This window comes from Amblyraja radiata, chromosome 33, assembly GCF_010909765.2.
Source record: "Amblyraja radiata isolate CabotCenter1 chromosome 33, sAmbRad1.1.pri, whole genome shotgun sequence".
In the NCBI taxonomy this organism is placed as follows: domain Eukaryota; kingdom Metazoa; phylum Chordata; class Chondrichthyes; order Rajiformes; family Rajidae; genus Amblyraja; species Amblyraja radiata.
Genome location: NC_045988.1, coordinates 20,480,956 through 20,505,371, shown reverse-complemented (window position 1 = coordinate 20,505,371; position 24,416 = coordinate 20,480,956). Strand labels below are relative to the sequence as shown.

The window sequence follows — 24,416 nt, the reverse complement described above, 5'->3', positions numbered from 1 at the left end:
AAAAGAGTGAATCAGAATTACATCCGAAAAGTGCATTCAGTTGTTTTCAAAGCAGGAAAACAATGTTGAAACAAGGAACTGGAGATGCTGTTTTTTTCTAAAAGACAGTTTTAGAGAAATTCAAGGAGTTAGGCAGCATCTCTGGAGAACACAGATAGGTGATATTTCGGGTTGGGATCCTTATTCGGACTGATTATGGAGGGGGGGGGGGGGGGGGAGAAGAGAAAGCAGACAAATCCTGATAAAGGTTGATACAGGTAAGGGATGTTTTTGACGAGTAGGTGCGAGTCCAGGTTGGTTTTAATCTGTGGTTTTAATTCGAGGAGGGAGTTGCTGGTGGTGACGGACGTGAGGAGTGGGCCGGTAGGAGAGAGACCAACCGGGTTAGTGCCTCCAGCGGCTGCAGGAGGCACTCTCTGGGCCCCAGAGGCTGTCGAGCAAGGAGATGGATGTTGGCTCACGGGTCCACAGCAGCCTGGGGCTTTCCTGGACTAGGGTAGACAAAAAATGCTGGAGAAACTCAGCGGGTGAGGCAGCATCTATGGAGAGAAGGAATTGGCGACGTTTTAGGTTGGGATCCTTGGTTTGTAGATTAATTTGCTACTGTAAAGGGTCTGTCCCACTTTCACAACCTAATTCACGACCTCTGCCGAGTTTGGTCTTACTCGCAGCATGGTCGTCACGAGGTCGTAGGAGGTCGTAGGTAGGCCGTAGGTACTCGTGGCATCAAGTAGGTCAGGGCATTTTTCTAGCCTGATGAAAAATGTCCACGAATAAAGAAGGTCGTGAATTTGGTCGTGAAAGTGGGACAGGCCCTTAAATTCTCCTTAGTGTGTAGGACTTGTGTACGGGTGATTGTTGGTCAGCCCAAACTCTTTGGGCCGAAGGGTCTGTTCCCACCCTGTATCTCTAAATACAAAACTAAAACTAAAAACTAAAAATCTGAATAACATGAGTATAAAACTATTCGGATTTCTTATCCAGTGAAAGAAAATCAAAAGCAAGATTTGATTTGTGTCGCTGTAAACGAATAATGCAGGCTGTTAAGAAATCTGATCAGCAGCAGCTTGAAGCGGTTAATAACACTTTTGATCTGCCTTGGTTGTTGCATTGTCCCACTGTTGGAACTACTCATGCTGAACCCCATTAATCACATCAGAAGACTTTCTTCCTGTCAGCTTTGATTCTGATCTTTTTCATGTCCCATTGTCTCGGGCTGCTCTATAAAACAAGCCCTTGTACTTTAAACGAATATCCAGGTACCTCTCGTAAACCCCCGTCACACAACCCGCTGGCGCGTGGAGGTCATGCTCATTGACTGAATCCCACAATCCTTTGTGCTTGGCAACCTTACTGGAATGTTCTAGAATGAACTCTGCGCTTTCTTGGATAGACACACATGCTGGAGTAATACAGCGGGACAGGCAGTATCTCCGGAGAGAGGGAATGGGTGACGTTTCGGGTCGGGACCCTCTGAGGAAGGGTCACAGCGCCAGAGACCCGGGTTCGATGCTGACCTCGGGTGCTGTCTGAATGGAGTTTGTACGTTCTCCCTGTTATCACGTATGTTTTCTCTGGGTGCTCCGGTTTCATCTCACTTCCCAAAGACGTGCAGGTTTGTAGGTTAATTGGCTTCTGTAAATAGCCCCTAGTGTGTAGAATGGAACAAGTAGGGGGTGATTGCTGGTTGGGGTGGAGTCGGTGGGCCAAAGGGCCAGTTTCCACACAGTATCTCTAAAACAAAAATGAAAACTAAACATCAATTTAAGACATCGTGAAGTCACTTTATATTGCTGACCCCTTTCATACAAACATAGAAAATAGGTGCAGGAGTAGGCCATTCGGCCCTTCGAGCCTGCACCGCCATTCAATATGATCATGGCTGATCATCCAACTCAGTATCACATCCCTGCCTTATCTCCACACCCCCTGATCCCTTTAGCCACAAGGGCCACATCTAACTCCCTCTTAAATATAGCCAATGAACTGGCCTCAACTACATTCTGTGGCAGAGAATTCCACAGATTCACCACTCTCTGTGTAAAAAATGATTTTCTCATCTCGGTCCTCAAAGACTTCCCTCTTATCCTTAAACTGTGACCCCTAGTTCTGGACTTTCCCAACATCGGGAATAATCTTCCTGCATCTAGCCTGTCCAACCCCTTAAGAATTCTGTAAGTTTCTACAAGATCCCCCCTCAATCTTCTGAATTCTAGCGTGTACAAGCCGAGTCTATCCAGTCTTTCTTCATATGAAAGTCCTGCCATCCTAGGAATCAGTCTGGTGAACCTTCTCTGTACTCCCTCTATGGCAAGAATGTCTTTCCTCAGATTAGGAGACCAAAACTGTAAGCAATACTCCAGGTGTGGTCTCACCAAGACCCTGTACAACTGCAGTAGAACCTCCCTGCTCTTATACTCAAATCCTTTCCATTCTCTTCCAAGTGAAGCAAAGGGCAGGTTAATGTCAGGCTCAGGGGCCTGCCTAATTTTGATTCTTCAATCTCTTGTGTAAGAAGGAACTGCGGATGCTGCTTTAAACCGAAAATAGACATAAAATGCTGCAGTAACTCAGCAGGTCAGACAGCATCTCTGGAAAATGAATAGGTGGCGTTTCGGGTCGAGACCCTTATTCAGACTGACAGTCACGGGTCTTCAGTTTCTTCCTCATTTGATCAGGTGGACAATGTTATGTCTATATAACCATCTTCTGCTAGCTGTTTGTATTCATCTTGCTTCAAAGGATAACACACACGAGAGAGACTGCGATTGTAATCAGTTTGAAGGATATCAAATATCATTCACCAGCTACAAGTGCCATTCATCTTGATGATTTAGAGTTGTCAGGAAAGCAAAAGTGTTTTTTGCATTCCCTTGTGAGTGGAAAGAAGTGAATTCAAGGTCTCATTTTTATTCCTCCAGATCTATCTGTATTATGGCATTCTAAATCAGATCCACAAATCATTATATTGTCTCTTATCAACCATAACTTTGGATTTCAGCTTGAAACCAATTGACTGAGCAATCTAAAATAATAGAATTTTACTTCAAAGGAAAAAATACTCACACATCACTTGCATAATCCATAATGATTGGGTCACGGTGCGAGCTCCATCTTCAATTTCACCGCCGACACCAACGTTGTTGGACGAATAACAGATGGTGATGAGTCAGAGTCTAGAAGTGAAATCGACCGATTGACCAAATCGTGCCAACATAACAACCTGGTTCTCAATATCAGTCAGGCCAATGCACTGATTGTGGACTTTGGAAGAGGAAGGATGAGGACCCACAAGCCTGTTTATATCAACGGGACGATGGCGGAGAGAGTCAAAAAAGTCAAATTCCAGGGAGTGCATATTTCCAAAGATCTTTCCTGGACCCAGCACACTGATGCAATCATAAAGAAAGCACATCAACGCCTCTACTTCCTGAGATTACAAAGTTTCGGTATGTCGGAGAGGATTCCCTTGAATGTCTACAGATGTACAGTAGAGAGCATAATGACTGGTTGCATCAAGTCCTGGTTCGGCAACTTGAATGCCCAGGAGTGAAGAAGACTGTGAACACTGCCCAGTCCATCACTGGCTCTGACCCCACCATCGAAGGGATTTACCGGGATCGCCTCAAAAAGGCAATCAGCATCATCAGAGACCCTCACCACCCTGACCATGCACTAATTTCACCCCTGCCATCAGGATGAAGGTATAGGAGCCTGAAAACTGTAATGTCCAGGTTCAGGAAGTGGATGTGGATGTGGATGTGGATGTGTGTGTGTGTGTGTGTGTGTGTGTAGCTGCTGCAAGTATGAATATCATAGTTCTATCTGGGATATATGACAATAAAACACTCTTGACAAGAAGCAAAATGCAGGGACTTTGTTGAAGGCAGGATATGTCAGGAGTTTAAACAGTTTTTAATCATACTTTCTAGGAGCTTGTGCTGATGTTTGCCAACAATAGTCAACTTAGACAATTGGCTTGAAGGTTTATCAGGATAAGATCAGGTTAATCAAGCCCATCACTTTAATCCAATTTTTAAGTTTAGATTTCTTATTATCACTTGAATAGTGAAAACTGTAGTTAGACATAAGAAGCTTGAGTAACTCAATGGGTCAGACAGCATCTCTGGAGAAAGGTAGTAGGTAACGTTTCTGGTCGAGACCGTTCTTCAGACTGAGAGTCGGGGTAAACCTTTGTTTTGCATGCTATCCAATCAGATCAGATATACCATGCATAGAAACAGCCACATCAAACTCGGTTGCAATAGGTAGAGCAAAGGGGAAGAGTGCATAATATAGTTCTCAGCATTGTAGCCCATCAGTTTCACAGACTGAAGAAAGGTCTTGACCCTTCTGTCCATTGATGCTGCCTGTCCCGCTGTTACTCCTGCATTTTGTGTCTTGTCTTCAGTTTCATGGACAATGTCCACACCAGGACGGGGGTGAATCGGTCAGTACCCTAGGTTATGGACTGTTCAGAAGCCTAAATAACAACTCAATGGTCAGTCCAGCTACAGTTGTCGCATAAACAACATTTTACTAAGATGTGTGGTGAAACTGTGCTTCAAGATTAATATCTCGACCTCAGAAGTCAAATTGAGTTCTAATATCCTGATCACGGGGATGAATATCTATGCTGGGCGATGCAGAATAAATTCTTTGGAAATTCCTTGCAGCTCAATGGATCATGTGGAAAAGAGTGGAATAATTCTAATGGTATCTCGATCTAATCTTGGCGACAAGGACTTTCAATAGGTTGCTGTTTATGAATGAAGTTTGCAGTTATCACAAAATATTAGTACACAATCCTCAAAATCCCACTTCAGCCATTACTCCCGTAGCTAGCCACATCATGTGGCAGCCACAAGGATAATTGAAAATTGTAGTGGTAATTTGATCTGATTTTTTATTTGAACTGAAATGCTTTGAGCCGTACAGCATGGTAACAGGCCCTTCAGCCCAGCCTGCTCATTCCGACCAAGATAGAAACATAGAAACATAGAAAATATGAGCAGGAGAAGGCCATTCGGCCCTTCGAGCCTGCACCGCCATTCAATATGATCTTGGCTGATCATCCAACTCAGTATCCTGTACCTGCCTTCTCTCCATACCCCCGATCCCTTTAGCCACAAGGACCACATCTAACTCCCTCTTAAATATAGCCAATGAACTGGCCTCAACTACCTTGAAGATGCCTCATATACCAGCATGATTCCAGCATGTGCAGTTGCTTGTGTTTCTATATTTTAGAGATCAGTTAAACATACACAGAAGAAAAAGTTGTGTGGAGAAAAGTGTGGATTATTAAGGTTAAGATTTAAATATTTCAATTGGGTGATTTGGAATGCTCATTTCTTTTGATAACCTGAGAATTATTAACAACTAGCAATTTACCATGAGACTACCAAAGTCTGAAGAAGGGTCTCGACCGGAAAGGTCACCTGTCCATGTTTCCCAGAGATGCTGCCTGACCTACTGTTACTCCAGCACTCTGTGCCCTTTTGCAATTTACCAAGAATACAATGGCGCAGCGGTAGAGTTGCTGCCTTACAGCGCTTGCAGTGCCTGAGACCCAGGTTCGATCCCGACTACGGGTGCTGTCTGTACGGAGTTTGTACGTTCTTCCCGTGACTGCGTGGATTTTCTCCGCGATCTTTGGTTTCCTCCCACACTCCACAAGGCATGTAGGTTAATTGGCTTGGTGTACGTGTAAATGTTCCTTCATTTGGGCCGAAGGGATTGTTTCCATGCTGTATCTCTAAAACTAGAAACTAAAACTAAAGAGCAGTAGTGTAGAAAAGTGGGGTGATATATACAGAGCAACGAGTTCAGTGGCTCTCATTTAGCTTAACACTCAAAGTTTACTGCACAACCAACGTTGTCCTTTCACCCTCTCAGAACACTCTGTGCTTGCACGTTCTTTCCCCGAGGTGCACGGTGAGTGAGTGCTGGTGCTTACAGAGCTCATTACGAAAAATAATTCACACTTAATTTGTGCTGCAATTAAACAGCGTCCGATCTACATGAGTAGACCTTCTAATGAACAATATGCCAATGATAGAGGATCTGACAAGGTGACAAGGCCCTCGTTAACGTTACAGCTTCCCAAAGGACTTGTTAGTCATTTACTGTGTCAGCCGGATTTTCCAGAAGAATAGTGGGACAAGGAGAGGCCTTGTCTCTAAACCGAGGCAGCAAATTGTGACATTTCTCAGGCATGGAAGGGGGCAATCACTAACCAGGACACTAAATGATTAAAGGGCCTGTCCCACTTTCACAAACTAATTCACGACCTCTGCCGAGTTTGCCCTTGACTCATACTCGCAGCATGATCATCACAAGGTCGTAGGAGGTCGTAGCAGGCCGTGATGCTAGTCATAGGTACTCGTGGCATCAAGTAGGTCGGGGCGTTTTTTCAACATGATGAAAAATGTCCACGAGTAAAAAAGGTCGTGAATTCGGTCGTGAAAGTGGGACAGACCCTTAAGATTGATAGTTTCTGTTTCACAAATTACCTCGTGCTCAGAAGTGAGTTTTAAGTGCGTGAATTATAATTCCTATTTAAAATTGATTTTTTATAAATTCTTTGTTTCAGTTTCTACTGTAATCCAGTGTGTATTGTGAATTTTATTTCAAGCTTTGAAAACTTCTTCTTCTTCTTCTTGCGTATGGCGTGCACAGCCTAAAGTTGTAGGACAACTTGTTCTATTTGATCTTATTTGATTGCGCGCACCGACCGGGTTGATTGCATTTGTCGAAACAGGGTGGACCACGTGAAGGTTGCAATCTCCCACCCCAAGCTTTGAAATGATTAAAAATGTTAGATAAATTACATTTTTCATTTCTCGACATTGACTGCAGAACAAGGTTGATAATTATAGTGCAGAATATTGTGGATCCACTTCAATGGATGCTTGACAGCCAACGATGTTGTGATGAAGGGTGGAGCCCATAGCCAGCAGTGGTACAACCTTCAAGGTTAGAAGCAAGTTGTGACTGTAGGATTCTTATCGACGTTAGCTAATTAAGAAGTGAAGAGCGTGGAATGGATTTTTTAATTGATAATAAGGACTTCACCATCAACAGGAAGTGCTAATTTGTTTCATGGCTAGTTAATTTACTTTTGAAGCGTACTTAATCTCAATATGCTCAAATGGAGCTGCCAATTTTCACACAGCAAAGATTCCAGGGTGAGATTAATTAGATTGAGATAATCTCCTTGTGGCTTTGACGGGGAGTGGTGGGGTAACTGAGTTTGATGATGGGTTTAGTTTCATCCAACAGACAATGTATAGTTATTTGACAGCATGCAATCTTGAATTTGCAATATTCTCCGCAATTAATTGTACTTTGGAAGTAATTGTGCAGCCAAAGATGGCAAATTCTTTTTCTCTCTCTCCAGAAAGATTCCACCGATGATCATGAGATTAGTTTGAGCAGTTTACCTGATGCAGTGGTTTTGGGGTAGAACAATGGGAAATGTCTATTTCCAAAGAATGCTTCATAAGCTTAACTTCACAGGAATTTTGAAGTGCTTAGCTTAGTTTAGAGATACAGCACGGAAACAGGCCTTCCGGGCACCGAGATCTCACCGATCCCAGACATTATCCTGCGATCCCTGCTCATTCACACCATCCTGCATACACCAGGGACAATTTACATTTATACCAAGCCAATTAGCTTACAAACCCGTATGTCTTTTGGCCAGTGGGAGGAAATTGGAGATCCCAGTGAAAACCCTCAAAGGTCACGTAGATATAGAACAAACTGTGTACAGACAAGTGCCCGCAGTCAGAATCCAATCAGGGTCTCTGGAGCGTGGACAAAAATACTGGAGAATCTCAGCGGGTGAGGCAGCATCTATGGAGCGAAGGAAATGGGAACAGGGTCTCTGGTGCTGTAAGGCAACAACTCTACTGCTGTGCCACCGTGCCATCCTGAAGTGTTGTAATGTAAAAATGGAGCAACTAATTTGCGTTCAGCAGGGGCATGATAAATTTCAAGATGAGCTCTGGAGCAGGTTCTATGGCCAAAGTGCTGCCTCCTGTCAGTGTTCGCTGGCATGTTTAAGGCTCACCCTTGGACTATCTGCAGTTAAAATTAACTTTGCTTTGTGCTTGTGTTATTAGTTGGGACTTCATATTTAATCAGGGCATAAGGACATAATAAGTAGAAGCAGGTAGAAGTCAATAAAATTATAATTAGCCATTTGTTGTCATATGCTGACCCAAAACATCACCTACCCTGTCTCTCTCCTCATGCTGCCTGACCCACTGAGTTACACCAGCACTTTGTATTTTGCTCATGAATCCAGCATCTATTGTTCTTTGTGTCTCAATTTAGTAACTAATCCAGCTTCCTGTCGTTGCTAAATTCAGGTAGACAAAAATGCAGGATGTTTTTTGTTTACAAGCAAAATACAAAGAGCTCGAGGAACTCAGCCGGTCAGGCAGCATCTGTGATGGGAAATGGACAGATGAAAGTTTTGGGACAGGACCCATCTTCAGACCGAACCACTGAGTTCCACCAGCAGTTTGTTTCTTGCACAAGATTCCATCATCGGCAGTCTCTTATGTCCCTTGTTTATTTTGTGAACCTTGTTCATGGTGCCTCTCTCCCCCCGGCGTTTGTTCGGTTGCGATGATGATCCCGTTTCATTTCAGCCCTCCGGGAGGAGTTCCGCCTGCAGCCCAGCAGCGTGGTGGTGGCGTTAGGCGAGCAGGCGGATATGGAATGTCTCCCGCCCCGCGGTCACCCCGAGCCAACCGTCACGTGGAAGAAAGATGGGGCACCTCTGGACGACAAGGACCAGCGGTACAGAGTGAGTCCACTGCTTGCCTACCTCCTCTGTTTCAATCACAGAGGGCAGTAATGTTAACATCAACTGACTGCCTTCTGTGAGGAAGCCATCCCATCAAACTGTGGAAGGACTCGGATGAGAAGAAGTGTGCAGGAAGCAATTGCAGATGCTGGTTTACACCGAAGATAGACACAAAACTCTGGAGTAACTCAGCGGGTCAGGCAGCATCTCTGGAGAAAAGTAATAGGTGATGTTTCGGATCGCAACCGTGAAGGCATCCCTGAAGAAATGTCACCAATTATTTTTCTCATGAGATGCTGCGAGACCTGCTAAGTTACTCCAGCATTTTGTGTCTATCTTTGGACGAGAGGAAGTTGCTTTACCTGATATAATGGTATATGGACACACTGATCTGTTTTGTAGTAAATGCCTACTATGTTCCGTGTGCTGAAGCAAAGCAAGAATTTCATTGTCCTATCAGGGACACATGACAATAAACTCACTTGAATTTGAACTTGAACGATGTCAAATGTAAACTTTCCATTAAAAAAAATTGAGCAAAGCACAAAGGAGGAATTGAGTGGACAGGTAGTAATTGTGGAGGGAGTGGATAGATGTTTATTCCCTCTGCAGATGCTGCCTGACAGCAGTCCTCCAGCACTATTGTTTTGTTCAAGTTTCCTACATCTACAAAATCTGGTGTCCCCTATAAAAGATGTCCCTTTTCACTATAATTTCAGGCAAATTGATACCGGTTATCGACAACCAAAGGTTAGGTTGTATCTTAGGTATTCTCTTGATTTATTCAAGGGAGAGTTCGATATAGCTCTTAGGGCTAACAGAATCAAGGGATATGGGGAGAAAGCAGGGACAGGATACTTATTTTGGATGATCAGCCATGATCATATTGAATGGCGATGCTAGCTCGAAGGGCCGAATGGCCTGCTTGCACCTATTTTCTATGTTTCTAGGTACATTGTTGACAGTCATTGGTAAATTTCTCATTGTTTATCTGTTTTAGATGGCCACTCTTTAGTGCAGTGGTTTAGTGCAGGGGAGGACAGGGGGAGGGGGGTGGGGAGGACAGGGGAGGGGGGGAGGGAGGGGGGGAGGGAGGGTGGAGGGAGGGTGGAGGGAAGGGGGTAGGGGTGTGTGGAGGGGAGGGACGGTGGGGGAGGGGATGGAGGGGAGGAGGGGGAGAAAAAGAGGGGAGAGAGAGAGAGAGGGGGGAGAGGAGAGGGGGAGAGGAGAGGGGGAGAGGAGAGGGGGGGGGAGAGGAGAGGGGGGGAAAGGAGAGGGGGGGAAGGAGAGGGGGGGAAAGGAGAGGGGGGGAGAGGAGAAGGGGGGGGGGAGGAGAGGGGAAGAGGGGGGGGGGGAGGAGAGGGGGGGAAGGAGAGGGGGGAGAGGAGAGGGAGGGGGGGGAGAGAGAGTGCCTTTTTACTTCAACCCAAACCCAAACAACCATTTGCAGGCAGTGCTTTTTTACCTCTAACCATATATTCATTTTCAAACCAAATTAAGGGTACTCACAGTGCTGTAGACATTTGTCAGTGTCATTCAGAGCTCTGATTGAGGCACACCACTTGCAGAGACTGATTGAGGCACACCACTTGCAGAGACTGATTGAGGCACACCACTTCCTGGTTTTATAGTCCCTCCCCCTCCCTCCAGCAGGTGCAGTAGAGAGAATGGGGAATTTTGTAAAAACATTAATATCTCTGTCAATTTTCATCGACGGGAAAAATCCTCGGCACACAAGCGGCGGAGGGGGGCTCTGAGCGAGGTAGCCAAAAATGACGGCCGTAGGTGGCGGCGTACTCTCGGAAATCGCAGCACAGAAAGCCAAAACCGGTCAAGAACAGACTTTTAGTAATATATAGATAGATATAGAATATAGAACAATGCAGCGCAAGAACAGGCCCTTCGTCCACAATGTCTGTGCTGAACATGATGCCAAGACCATTACTTATCTACATGCATGTAACCCATATCCCTCCAGTCCCTGCATATCCATGTGCCTCTCCAAAGGTGTCTGCTTCAACCACCACCCCTGGCAACATATTCTGCCATTATGGCAACACTCACCACCTTCTGTGTAAAAAAATAAATAAATAAAAACTTGTCCTGTACACCTTCTTTAAAGTTTGTCCTTCTCATCTTAAACTGTTGTGCTGGGTGCAAGTAAGAATTTCAATGTCCTGTTTAGGACATATGCCAATAAAACACTTGAATCTTGACCCTTTTCCCGCCACTTGACTCTTGACCCTTTTTCCATCCTGGGGGGAAAAAGGTTCTGAGTGTCTACCTTATCTATGCCTCTCATAATTTTCTATCAGGTCTCCCACAACCTCCACTGTTTTAGAGAAAACAATCTTACTCACTCTAACCACTGCTTGTAGCGAATACCCCTGAATCCAGGCATCCAGTGGGAAATGTCCCCAGCTTCCAATCGAGATCCCATCACCGAGGAAGGATGATACATTTATCACCACAATATTCCAGGCATGCCCTGTGTCAGATTCTGTCAGAGCGCCACACAGAGATTCATCTATTAGTTTTAGAGTCACAGCGCGGAAACAGGCCCTTTGGCCCACCGAGCCCGCAACGCCCAGCGATCGCCCCGTACAGTTGCACTATCCTACACAATAGCGACGATTTACGATTCTTACCGAAGCCAATTAACCTACAAACCTGCATGTCTTTGGAGTGAGGGAGGAAACCGGAGCTCCTGGAAAAAACCCACGCGGTCACGGGGAGAACATACAAACTCTGTATAGACAGCACCCGTAGTTAGGATTGAACCTGGGTCTCTGACGCTGAAGGGCAGCAACTCTACTGCTGCGCCAGGGCGCCGCATATAATCACCGAGAGGAAACATCTCTGCCAGACCTTCCATTTGTTCCCTCCCTTGACTGCTACATATTGGATATACTTTCTCTATAGTAAGATTTATACTGAATTGCATGCAAAAATAAATCACTGTACGTAGGTACATGTAACAATAAATTACCATTGAATCACTATGAATACGAATGATACACACTGTACTTTGATCAGTGGAAGAGCTGTGTAGATCTTTTCCTTATTTTAGAAATCCATTGCTAAGATCCCAACAACAGGATATGCCGTTCACTTTAAGGGAAAAATTGTGATCTCTTTAAGGGAAAAATTGTGAGTTGATTTGTAATATCTTTTCTTTCAAAGGCGAGTGAAGTTTTTCATTTGTAATCCTGCGTAGAAGCCTCTTCCGTAGTTCTCCAGAGAATACCACAGAAAGGCCCTTTGCTGTATCTGGATGTTTCTTTCGGTTTCACGTTCTTGTCTTGCCTACAGGTTACTGTCGGTAAACTCACCATTTTCTCCACACTGAGGAGTGACTCGGGAGTGTACATGTGTGTAGCAACAAACAAGGTGGGCCAGCGGGAGAGCAGAGCTGCCCGAATGTCCGTATTGGGTGAGTAACACTCGACACGTTGTTCACCAGTTGGTTTAAGAGTTGTTGTAAAGATTAGCGCAGTTTGAAAGACTCGATTACTCCTTCCTCTGGTGGTGTTGATGGATAGCGGACAGGGAGAACTTGCTCTTAGAGTCTGGGGTATAGAACCATGCGACACAGAAACAGGACTTTTGACCCACCTTGTCCATGCCGACCAAGTTGGTATACTCGGCTAATCACATTTGCTCGCATTTGGGCCATAGCACTCTGTAAACCATTCCTATCCTGACATATGTCCAAATGTCTTTTAGCAGCATAATTATATGCTCTTCCCTAGCTTCCAGATACTGTGTACCCTCTGTTTTTCTCTCAGTAGTGTCATGGGTTAGAAACATTGACTAGTGCATTTGAATATTTATTTTTGCTTTTGAAATGACCAGTAAATTATTATTTGCAAAAATGGAGCTTTGGGGGAAAGAAATTCACCTGTTCAGAGCTGAATTTATTCTAACATACCAAATAAATGAGTTATTTCTGACTGTAATAGTTAACAACCCTGCTCCATTCTTATCTTTGCCCAAACCTGCTGCCTTTGGCAAACTGACAGAAGTACTGGCGGTCCAAGTGCTTGCTGACTCAGAGTTAAAGGTTGCTGACCAAGCGTTGCTGACCAAGCCGACCATGGGCCCAGCACCTTTCCACTACGCCACTCCATTGTGTCCTACAGCTTTATATTAACCTTACTGTTTGAGGTACAGACTGAAATACAAGAGAGCAAACCTGGGTTCTATTCTTGGAAATGTGCACATGCTCTAATGCATCTGCTCCGATGCATGGGTTTGACATTGCCTCCTTTAGCCCAAATTTTAGAATCTTAACTTACTCTCTGTCAGCAACTTTTACTTATATATCGACCCAGAATGCTGGAGCAACTCAGCGGGCCAGGCAACATCTCTAGAGAAAGGGAATAGGTGATGTCTCAGGTCGGAACCCTTCTTCAGAGTGGAGAAATCAGAAGAAGGGTTCTAGCCGAAATGTCACCCATTCCTTTTTCTCCAGAGATGCTGCCTGACCCGCTCAGTTACTCCAGCATTTTGTGTCTAACTTCGGTATAAACGAACATATGCAGTTCCTTTATACACAACGTTTACTCATACATGGTCAGGGAAAGGCGGGAGGTCTGGCTGGCAGTGCCGACTGGTGTTTCTTGTGACGATAACTCGCTCGTCTTTCCTGCAGAAAAGCCAACCTTTGTTCAAAGGCCTAGTGATGCCACGGTGATGGCTGGAGGCAGCGTGCAGTTTTCCTGCAATGCTCGCGGTGATCCATTGCCTCGAGTGGTTTGGAAGAAAGAAAACGGAATGCTTCCCAATGGGAGGTCAGTGCAGTCACTGAATAATCCACCCAGGAGAAAGATACTGCTCCTGGAAATGACCATTTATGTATATTTGTCTTGAGAATCTTTTTGTCTCACTGTCTGGGTGAAGAAGAGTTTGCACACAGCTTCTCAAAACATGGACATTGCAGTGATGAATGAATGAATGAATACATTTATTGGCTAAGTATATTCACATACAAGGAATCAGCCTTGGTGCTCCTCCCGCAAGTGACAACATGACATACAGTGACAATTAATCAGAATGACGCATAAAACATTAAACATTAATAATAAAACATTATTGATTAAACATGTGAATTAAATAAAATACCACAGCAAAAGAAGGCTACAGATTTTTGGTTATTGAGTAGAGCTACTACTCGTGGAAAAAAGATGTGGTTATAAGAGCTGCTTCTTCACATCTCCAGGGATCTGGAATCCAACACTGGCTCCATTTATGTGGAGTTTGCATACTCTTTCTGAAACCACATGGGTTTGATCCATGTGTTCCAGTTTCTCTCCACATCTCAAGGATGTGTGGGTTGTTAGTTTAATTGGCTGCTGTGACTTGCTCCTAGTGTGTAGGTGAGGTGGAATCTGGGGTTGAGAGGTTGGGGCTAGGAGAGTTGTATTGTCATACAGCTCGGAAACAGACCCTTTGGCCTAACTTGCCTTTGTCAACCAAAATGGGTAGGAATAGGATAAATGGAAAAACAGGTGTTTGATTTTCAGTGCAGACTCTGTTAGAGATACACACCAAAAGCTGGAGTAACTCAGCGGGATAGGCAGCATCTCTGGAGAGAAGGAATGGGGTGACTTTTCGGATCGAGACCCTTCTTCAGACTCTGTTAAACAGAGGGCAGCTTCCGTGCTATATTTCTCTATGACTCTGTCTCAAAGAGCTGAGAAACCATGAATCACAGTTGCCCTCAGTCTGAAGAAGGGTCCCGACCTGAAACATCACCAGTCTAAATAAGAGTCCCAACCCAAGACGTTGTCTGTCCATTCCCTCCCTAAGTTCCTCCAGACCATTTAATTTTGCATCTTCAGTTTCTTGTGTCTCTGAAACATAGTCACTGGCGGGATGTAGCAAGTGCAGCTGTTAGCTTACTGAGGGATAAGTGAACAGGAACATCGGGGAGAGCTGCACATCATCCCATGCAATGGCTGATATATACCTGAGTCGGCTTGACTCAATGCTTTACCATGATACTGCAGCACATTCCCAGTAAGGCAGTAACGTGCGGGTTCTTCACTGTTGGTTGTTACATTCAGTCAAAAACACATCTCGGATTTATGTTACTGAGTGGTGGTGGAAGGAGCAGAGGTGCATATTTCGTAGCAAGGTGGGTGTTGGGAGAGGAGTGTAAATTGATTTCCCCTTCTGATCAAGTCGGTGCTTTGATTCAACAGGTACGAGGTGAACTCTGATCACACAATAAGGATTCATTACACAGCCGCTAGTGACTCCGGTGTCTACACCTGCCTGGCTGAGAATGCAGTGGGTTCAGCTGCTGCCTCTGCCTCCCTCACAGTACGAGGTATGTGTGAGTTTGCTATGGTTCACCCTGGGCAACGAGTAAGCTGGTGGAGTCAACTGAAAGCACACCCAGTCAGAAGCAATGGGGGGAAGAAATGTATGATGTAAAGCGGATAATAGCCTGAATTATGTGAATAAGTGGGTCTCCATGTTCTAACTGGTTAAAACAGTGAAGTAGTGTATTGACAGCAGCAATTTCTGCTGATATAGTTATTTTTACTCACATACTATATTACATTAGACTCAATTGATAAACTGTCTAACTTCTCTTAATGTGAATGGGGCCAACAGGTTGAGGGGAGAGCTGATAAAAACGATATAAAATGACGATAGGACAGGTAGTCAGAACCTTCATGTCAGGGTGGAAATGTCAAGGGTAGGCGGGTAGGGCCTTAAGGTAAGAGAGAGGAAGATGTGTGGGGCAAGTTGTTTACATAGAGAGTGCTGGGTATGTGGGATGCGCTGCCAGGGGTGGTGGTGGAAGCAGATATGACAGCAGCATTTAGATTGGCACATGCATACTGTATGTAGGGAATGGAAGGATATGGATCAGATGCTGGTAGGGGAGGTTTGCTCAGCACAGATAGTGTGCGCCACAGAGCCTGTTCCTTCGCTACAATGTTCTATGTCCATTGATCCATTGCTAGCCTTCAGTAACACCTTCCATGCATTCGGTCAGTGTAATCCTTAGTGAACCAACTGGTCTTTTTCTGTCTTGCGCTGTCATAGGTTCAATATTTATGACCCCTCATGCTGAAGAGGCAAATAGAGTAGAAACAACAGATGATGGTTGATGTGGTTGATCAGCATTAAATGAAACATAATTGTGTGTGACTGCTGTCATTGTGGCATGTTTTTATTACCTTCAGATGCTCTTGACACTGGTCAGAGGGAGAAACAAGAGGACACCCAAAGGCAGATGCTGGATGTCCGTGTACACCTGGCCAACATCACCATTCTTCCATCATCTTCACATGTCCATCTCCACTGGAAGGTTTGCCTCTGATCAACTTACCTAATTTCAGGATGTTACCACTTGATTCTAGACACAATTGTCATGCACTTCACCCTATTCAGCGTGATGCGATGCATATATTCTTGTGCTGCGTGCATAGTTTAGAAATCATAGTATGTTTTGGAAGGTGTTCTCCATTATATCTGCAGTGAGCCAAGGGAGGAACAGCAGTGTAACTGAATGACCAAAGCATCCTGACCAGGTAATCCAGGGACATGAATTCCACCCAAGCTGCAGGAGAATTTTATATCACTTCATAAATCAATCTCGAATAGAAAGCTAGATTCTGTGATTATTGACACAAGTGGAATATTGTAAAATGTATCTGATCAGCTAAATGGCTCAATGGTTTCTTAATTATCACATGTGCCAAGGCCCAGTGAAATACTTTTCCTTTTCAGACAGATCAGCAAGACTTACCACACATCAGCTCAATCCCCCTGTTAGTACACAAAGTACAAAATAGCCCACTGAATCTATATGTAAGAGGTGTCATTTCGGTGCCATTTTACAGTCCCAGATAATGGGCAGCACGGTGGCACAGTGGTAGAGTTACTGCCTTACAGCAAAATACAGCGCCAGAGACCCGGGTTCGATCCCGACTACGGGTGCTGTCTGTATGGAGTTTGTACGTTCTCCCTGTGATCTGCGTGGGTTTTCTCCGAGATCTTCGGTTTCCTCCCTCTCTCCAAAGACGTACAGGTTTGTAGGTTAATTGGCTTGATAAAAATGGAAAATTGTCCAAGTTGGCGATATGCAGAGTACTGCCCTGCCGACTACAAAATTCAGAAGGTTCAGAAGGTTCAGATACGGCTGTCCACCTTTGGAAAAGGAGTTTGCAATCCACCTGATCTAGTTTCAGCAGTAATCTAGTTGATGAGCAGCATTCACTGGCTGTCCCAGCAATGGCAACTGCCTGGGAGAGAATAAGATAAATAGCTTCCTCAAGAGTAAAAGTATCAATTTAGTTTAGTTTAGTTTAGAGATACAGCTTGGAAACAGGCCCTTCGGCCCTTCCGGGTCCGCACTGATCAGCGATCTAATACACTAGTACTATCCTACATACACTAGGGACAATTTACACTTATACCAAGCCAATTAACCTACAAACCTGCACGTCTTTGGAGTGTGGGAGGAAAACTAAGATCTCGGAGAAAACCCACACACGGTCAAGGGGAGAACGTACAAACTCCATACAGACAGCACCCGTAGTCAGGATTGAACCCGGGTCTCTGGTGCTGCAAGGCAGTAACTCTACCACTACACCACTGTGCCTTAACGCTTAATGCTTTAGCTGGCTTCTTCTTAGTATTTACTTTACTAATATACTCTGAAGTTCTACCTCTGGAGTATTAAAGTATTGCATCACAATGTGATGAAAATAACCTCACTTTCCAAGTCTTTATCAGCTTCTACCTCTCTCGCAGGAGAATAAATTAACTTGGTTCAACAGTGTAATGTTTGCCGTAATGAGTTGGTCGCTCACCTCTCCTGCTCCTTCGTTACATCGGAGTCAATAGTAATGTGGGAAAGGGTGCAAAATGGGTTATCCACTCATTCATTGGTGTCTCCCAGATCCAGCTCTTCATTTTTATATGGCATGATTGGATCTTAACATGTTCAGGATGATTATTGTGGATGATGAATGCAATCTCTGACTCTGTATCTGAAAGTGTCTGTATCTGAAACATGTGATGTCATGAGCTTTCATGAACCAACCTTCCTTCCACTGACTCCATAAATACCTAATGCTGCCTCGGCAAGGCCAACAGCACAATCAAGGACGAGTCACGCCCTGGCCACTCCCTCTTCTCGCCTCACCCATGCCAACCAAGGTGCTCCCATCTAAGATAATCTTATTTGCCCATATCCCCCTAAACATCTCCTACCCATGTACCTATTCAAGTGCGGTTGTAGTACCTGCCTCAACCATCTCTTCAGGCAGCCTGCTCCATATACCCACCACCCTCCAGGTGAAAGAGGGAAGATCCCGTATGTGCGCTGGGCATGAGCCCAATCTGTGGCTGGATCCCTCGAATGTTAGCCATGAAGTAATGTTCTATTTCCCACCAGCAGTTACCACCCTGATTACATTGGAAACGGAGCGTCTACAACGCCTTAATTTCCCCCAGGATTGTTTGTGACTCATATTTTCTCAAGCAGCTCGCAAGTACTTCAGTCCTAAGGCTGTAAGCCATGCTTGTTTAAACCGGTCATCATATGGCACCCAATTCCATTTCACAGATTCGATTTCAAAAGTAACCTCGGATGCTGTCCACGTGAGAAGCATCACGACTTGGAATTACAGGACAGGGATCAGAATCTGGGAGTTGTGAGATACTGACTACTTCCCCTGAGCGAGAATAACTAATTTGGACTAATCCCTGTAATTCCACTTGATCTTCTCCTTTCATGCAGGTTATTAAAACCAATGCCCACAGGGGGCTGGAAGTAAGTTGTACTATCTGCATAAAACTCACTTGATTTATGCCCTCTGCAGGTTCTTTCACAGCCGCAGAACGTTGAGGGATTTAATGTTTTATTCCGTTCTTTGGTGCCGCTGAGCACGGACTGGATGGTGGACCAAGTTGCCGACCCAGAGGAACAGAATGCAGAGCTGACCACGCTGAGGAGGGGCTTCATGTACGAGTTCAAGGTTCAGGCGTACAGTGGGATGTTCTGTAGTCCCGACAGTAACAGAAAGCAAGGAAGGATTCCAGAGGAAGGTGAGAGCAGGGCGGCAGATGGATGGGTGCTGGTGTATACAACCACTAGTTACACCAGAATAGGCCGGGGGATCGTAGAATCGAGGAAGGTGTAACACAAAGGGAGACCCTGCAGCTCACTGTATCTATGTCTGGTACAAAACAGGTTTAGACTTTAGAGAGATACAGCACGGGAACAGGCACTTCGGCCCACCGAGCCCGCGTCATCACCCCATACACTAGCACTATCCTACACACTGGGGACAATTTACAATTTTACCAAATTAACCTACATACCTGTGCATTTTTGGAGCTTGGGAGGAAACCGATGCACCCAGAAAAAACCCACGCAGCCACGGGGAGAACGTATAAACTCCATACCCGTAGCCGTAGCTGGTCAGACTGATCCTGCTTTCACCACAGTGCATCAGTCTGAAGAATAGTCCCAAACTGAAACGTCGCCTATCCCCATGCTCCAGAGATGCTGCTTGACCCGCTAAGTTACTCCAGCACTGTGGCACTTTTTCTGATTTGGAATCCTGCAGGTATTGGCATCCACATACAGCCTCTGCCTCCACACCCATTTAGCCACCCCCTGAAACAAGCCCCTGAGGAACATATCTATTGTCATATCTTCTCTAATCCATCTACTAATTATTATAAATTTATGCCGCTCAGTTTTTGAACTCTCAGGTGCACGAAACAAACCAGTTCCATGTACTTTGTTTTAACCCCTCCTTATTTTTTTACACTTCAGAGATGTCTATTAGTCTTCTCTGTTGTGAAGTTTAATTCCACAATCTTTCCTCATGCAATTTGAAAGTAGGGAAATAATGTTGAATATTATTATCATCTGGCAGCATGGATAATGGATTACTGTAGCCTTTGGGAAACCAATTAGGGACTGGAAGTCACAGATATAAAAGAAAGGGTAGGAGAATTGAGAGTGATCTGAGGAAAGACGTCTTCATGCTGTGTGTGTCTGGAATCTAGAATGCGCAGTGGTGGAGCCCTTGAGCTGCTGCCTCACAGAGCCAGAGATAAGGGTTCAATACTGACCTCGGCTGCTGTCTGTGCGGAGTATGCATGTCCTCACTGTGACCACGTGGGTTTCCTCTGGGTACCCAGATCCCAGTCAATCAGATTTGTAGGTTAATTAGCCCCTATCAACTTGTCCCTAGTGTGCAAGAAGTAGATGCAAAAGTAGGATAACATAGAACTAATATGTATGGGTGAAGGGTGGTCAGCATTGACTTGATGGGCCAAAGGGCCTATTTCCATGCTAAACTAAACCAAGGTGGTGGAGGTAGTATCCTGTGAGAGGAAAGTGGTGTAGTGAAGAAGTTCTGCTTTAAACAAAAAGAGCTATTACAGATTCTATTGAGGTAGTAAAGACAGACTCTGTAAAACCTATAATTGCACAGAATTATCCCTGCACAATGTCCCCCTCACATTTGGCACAGTTCCTTTAAACCATTCCAATGTTTTATGGATTGAAGTGGTTGGTGAAATCTGTAATGTTGCAGCTTTGGTGTGAGTAGTTGACAGTGACTAGTAATCTCCCTTCTCTTGTGTCTCATGTTCAGTACCCGACGCTCCCCCTGATGGTGTTATCATTGCGACCACAGAGAGGAGGAATGATAGTATTGTGGTCAGCTGGAAGCCACCTCCTCCCGAGTCTCACAACGGCATCATTAAAGGTTACAAGGTACGATGACAGTGGGTAAGAGTGGAATGGGACTCGTTTATCGTCCCGGGAAGCTGTTAATAAAGGGCCTGTCCCACTTGCGCGTCACGCAGGTGGCGCGCAAAGATTTTGTGAATCCCAAAATCCTGGGGCGCCGCCCGCGACCGCGCGTCACTGCCTATATCACCATGCGCGCATAATGCACGTGTAATGCACGCCATGCGCGCATCACGTGCGTGTCACGACTGCTTAAATTATGTTGTGTAAATGACGCGCATATGAAGCCCACGTGGGACAGGCCCTTAGCGGTTCAATTGCAGACTGCAGAGTTAGATTTCTGAAGAAAAGGTTTCATGGTTGGCTGCATGAACTGAAACCCCAATGAAAATTGATAGCCTTTTAGATGGGCTCATGGATATGCAGGGAATGGAAGGATATGGATTAGTTTAGGATTGTGTTAGGCACAGACATGGTGGGCTGAAGGGCTGTTCCTGTACTGTACTGATTCTGAATTCTGAATTCTGAAAATGTAGGATTGTGAAGAGACCCTTCAGCCCATTCAGTCTGCACTGACCATCAAGCACCCTCTGATACATTAATCCAATCCTAACCCATTTTATTCTCTCGACATTCCCATCAATTCCTCCCGGATTCTCGATCTCCTCTGCACACAGTAATGAATTTACGGTGTATAATTAAACTACCAACCTGTGTGATATTGGGATTACCGTACTTTAGAGATATAGCATGGAAACAGGCCCTTCATCCCATTGACTCTTCAGTCCTGTGACCCGACACACTAGGGACAATTTACAAAGCCAATTAACCAACAAACTTGCACGTCTTTGGATTGTGGGAGGAAACCAGGGCACCCAGGGAAAACCCACGCGGCCACAGGGAGAACGTCCAATCTCCGTACAGGCAGCACCTGTAGTCAGGATCGAACCCGAATCTCTGGCATTGTTTAGGCAGCAGTTCTATCGCTGCGCCACTGTGCCACCCAAATGTGGAAGTAAACGAAGGCATCTGGAGCAAACTCTTGCAGTATTGAGGAGAAAGTGCAAACTCTACACATACTGGAGCACCAGAGGCCAGGATTAAACGTCGGCAGCTTGAACTGTGGGACAGTGCCTCTACTTGCTGCAAGACTTGAGGCCACATTACCCTTGCAGGTAAAGAATGTGGCTCACTCACGTCAAATTCCGAGAAGGAGGGATGAATGGAAATATTTTAACAGGGTAGAGATAAAGTTGTGAAAGATTGGGGGAGTGAAGCTTCTGAGGAACTGGCATAGAAGAGGAGTTGAGGCCAGTATGGTTGACCATGTTGAATGGTGGGCCGGTTGGACAATGCTATTCCTCCTCCTATTCACAACATAGAACATGGAGCAGTACAGCACAGGAACAAGCTCCTTGCCACACAATGTCTGTCCCAAACCTGGCGCCAAGATAGACACAAAATGCTGGAGTAACTCAGCAGGTCAGGCAGCATCTCTGGAGAAAAGGAACAGGTGACGTTTTGGATCGAGACTGAGCCTTCAGTCTGAAGAAGGGTCTCGACCCGAAAGGTCACCTGTTACTTTTCTCCAGGGATGCTGCCTGATTCGCTGAGTTACTCCAGCATTATGTGTCTATCTTCGGTCTAAACCTTCCTACACATGATGCCAAGATATGATTTGCTTGCATTCTTGCACAGTTGATGCAAAATACTTTCTCTTCTTTCCTTGGTGCTAGGTTTGGTGCTTGGGGAATGACACACAGCACCACAGAAACTGGACTGTGAACAGCAGCACGCACCAGCTGGAGATCCCTGCCATGAATTCTGGGATTGAGTACCGAGTGCAGATCGCAGCCATCAACGGTGCGGGGATCGGAGCGCACACCAAGCCTCAGTATGTCTACCTAGGTCAGTACACAGGGAAAGGCCAGTGGCTCATTGACACCAGCTTTGCTTCCCTCTCTCTCTGTCTCTCTCTCTGCCAACCCACCCAAACCTCTCTCGTTCTGTCACTTGTGCAGATCAATCTCCAGAATGGAGATGAGGAGGAATTTGTTCAGCCAGAGGCAGGTGCATCTGTGGATTAATTGCTGCAAATGGTCGTGGAGGCCAAAACGTTGGGTATTTCTAAAGCAGAGATTGATAGATCGTCGATTAGTAAGGGTGTGACAGGTTACAGGGAGAAGGCAGGAGAATGGGGTTGAGAGGAAAAAATCGATCAGCCATGATTGAATGGCGGAGTAGACTCGATGGGCCGAATGGTGTGATTCTGTTCCAATGTCTTATGGAGCCATGTGAGACAGAATCTTTATCTGTTTTGTAGACTCCTAGAAACTCCCAACCAGTTGTGTTTCTACAGTTAAATCAGCACATTAACCATACTCCCCAACTTACTGCATTACTGACTATATCTCTGCTGATGCTAAATGAACACTACACTGAGGGATAGACACAAAATGCTGGAGTAACTCAGCGGGACAGGCGGTGTCAGACAGCGGGACAGACAGGCAATCTGAAGAAGGGTCTCAACCCGGAACGTCACTCATTCCTTCTTTCCAGCGATGCTGCCCGTCGCGCTGAGTTACTCCAGCATTTTGTGTCTATCTTAGGTTTACACCAGCATCTGCAGTTCCTTCCTTCTCCACTGTAGGACTCAGTATTCCTCCCAGCTAGTTTGCTCTGAGTGTTATCTATCCTCCGTTGGTTAATTAATTTGTAAATAATTAGGCCCTCTGCTTTAATTAAAAATTAGTTAATGCTCTAATTAGTACATTATTCCTTGAAAGATTATACCCACCAATTATACCCTGGTATTATTTATTAAGGAAGTGGTAACAGGACATGAGGAAACAATAATAGGATTGTGCGGAGTCAAAGGTGGACAGAAATGCTGGAGAAACTCAGCGGGTGAGGCAGCATCTATGGAGCGAAGGAAATAGGCAACGTTTCGGGTCGAAACCCTTCTTCACACTGATGTGATGGTGGGGGGGGGGGGGGAGGAAGAAAGGAAGAGGTGGAGCCAGAGGGTTGAGAGAGAGCTGAGAAGGGGAGGAGACAGTTGGGACTACCTGAAATTGGAGAAGTCAATGTTCAAACCGCTGGGGTGCAAACTGCCCAAGCGAAATATGAGGTGCTGCTCCTCCAATTTGCGGTGGTCCTCCCTCTGGCAATGGAGGAGGCCCAGGACAGAAAGGTCGGATTCGAAATGGGAGGGGGAGTCAACGTTGATTTATTAAAGGGAAATGGCATTAAACAAAACGGTAAAGAGTTTTTGAAGTTGCAACAAGCAGAATGTAAAGGAGACCCAGAGGATGTGGTATGCATGGACATCTAGAAGACTTCTAAGTTTGTGTAAAAAAGTTAATGAAGAGAAATCACAGCATGTGGGTTGGGGGTGATGTACTGACCTAGATGGAAGCTTGGAAAGAAGAGACTAGGAATAAATGGGTCATTTTTGGATTGCAAGGCTGTTGTAGGCTGCTGTCGTCACCTGCCTGTAGGTGTCCTGGCTATTTATAACGGGCCACTCCTGAAATAATATATAATGTACGAAATAGAAGTTGGAGGAGGCCATTCAATCCCTCTTACCTGTGTTGTCAGTCAGTAAGAACACGGCTACCCTGTTACCTTGGCACCACTTTCTTGTACTAATCCTATATTCACTGCTTCCCTTGGTATCAAAGAGAAACTACCACGTCTGTCTTGAATATATCCATTCACAGAGCTTCCACTACTTCTTGGAGGTAGAATTGGCTGTATTCCCAGAATAGGCTGGTCAGGCCGCATTTGGAGTACTGTAAGCAAATTTGGGCCCCATATCTGAGGAAGGATGTGCTGGCTCTGGAGAGAGGGTCCAGA

The 24,416-nt window shown here is 45.2% G+C and overlaps 1 protein-coding gene across 3 annotated transcripts in view; it reads left to right on the top strand.

The window, feature by feature from the left end:
• robo4 (roundabout guidance receptor 4) overlaps positions 1 to 24,416 on the top strand; it is a 108,524-nt gene that overhangs the window by 44,800 nt on the left and 39,308 nt on the right. For all 3 annotated transcript variants that reach the window (XM_033050007.1, XM_033050004.1, XM_033050006.1), the window contains exons 3-10: positions 8,664 to 8,821; positions 12,134 to 12,254; positions 13,476 to 13,614; positions 15,028 to 15,155; positions 16,024 to 16,148; positions 18,670 to 18,895; positions 20,461 to 20,582; positions 22,295 to 22,466. In XM_033050007.1, the coding sequence (XP_032905898.1) occupies positions 8,664 to 8,821; positions 12,134 to 12,254; positions 13,476 to 13,614; positions 15,028 to 15,155; positions 16,024 to 16,148; positions 18,670 to 18,895; positions 20,461 to 20,582; positions 22,295 to 22,466 (1,191 nt within the window). The remainder of the gene's footprint in view (positions 1 to 8,663; positions 8,822 to 12,133; positions 12,255 to 13,475; positions 13,615 to 15,027; positions 15,156 to 16,023; positions 16,149 to 18,669; positions 18,896 to 20,460; positions 20,583 to 22,294; positions 22,467 to 24,416) is intronic.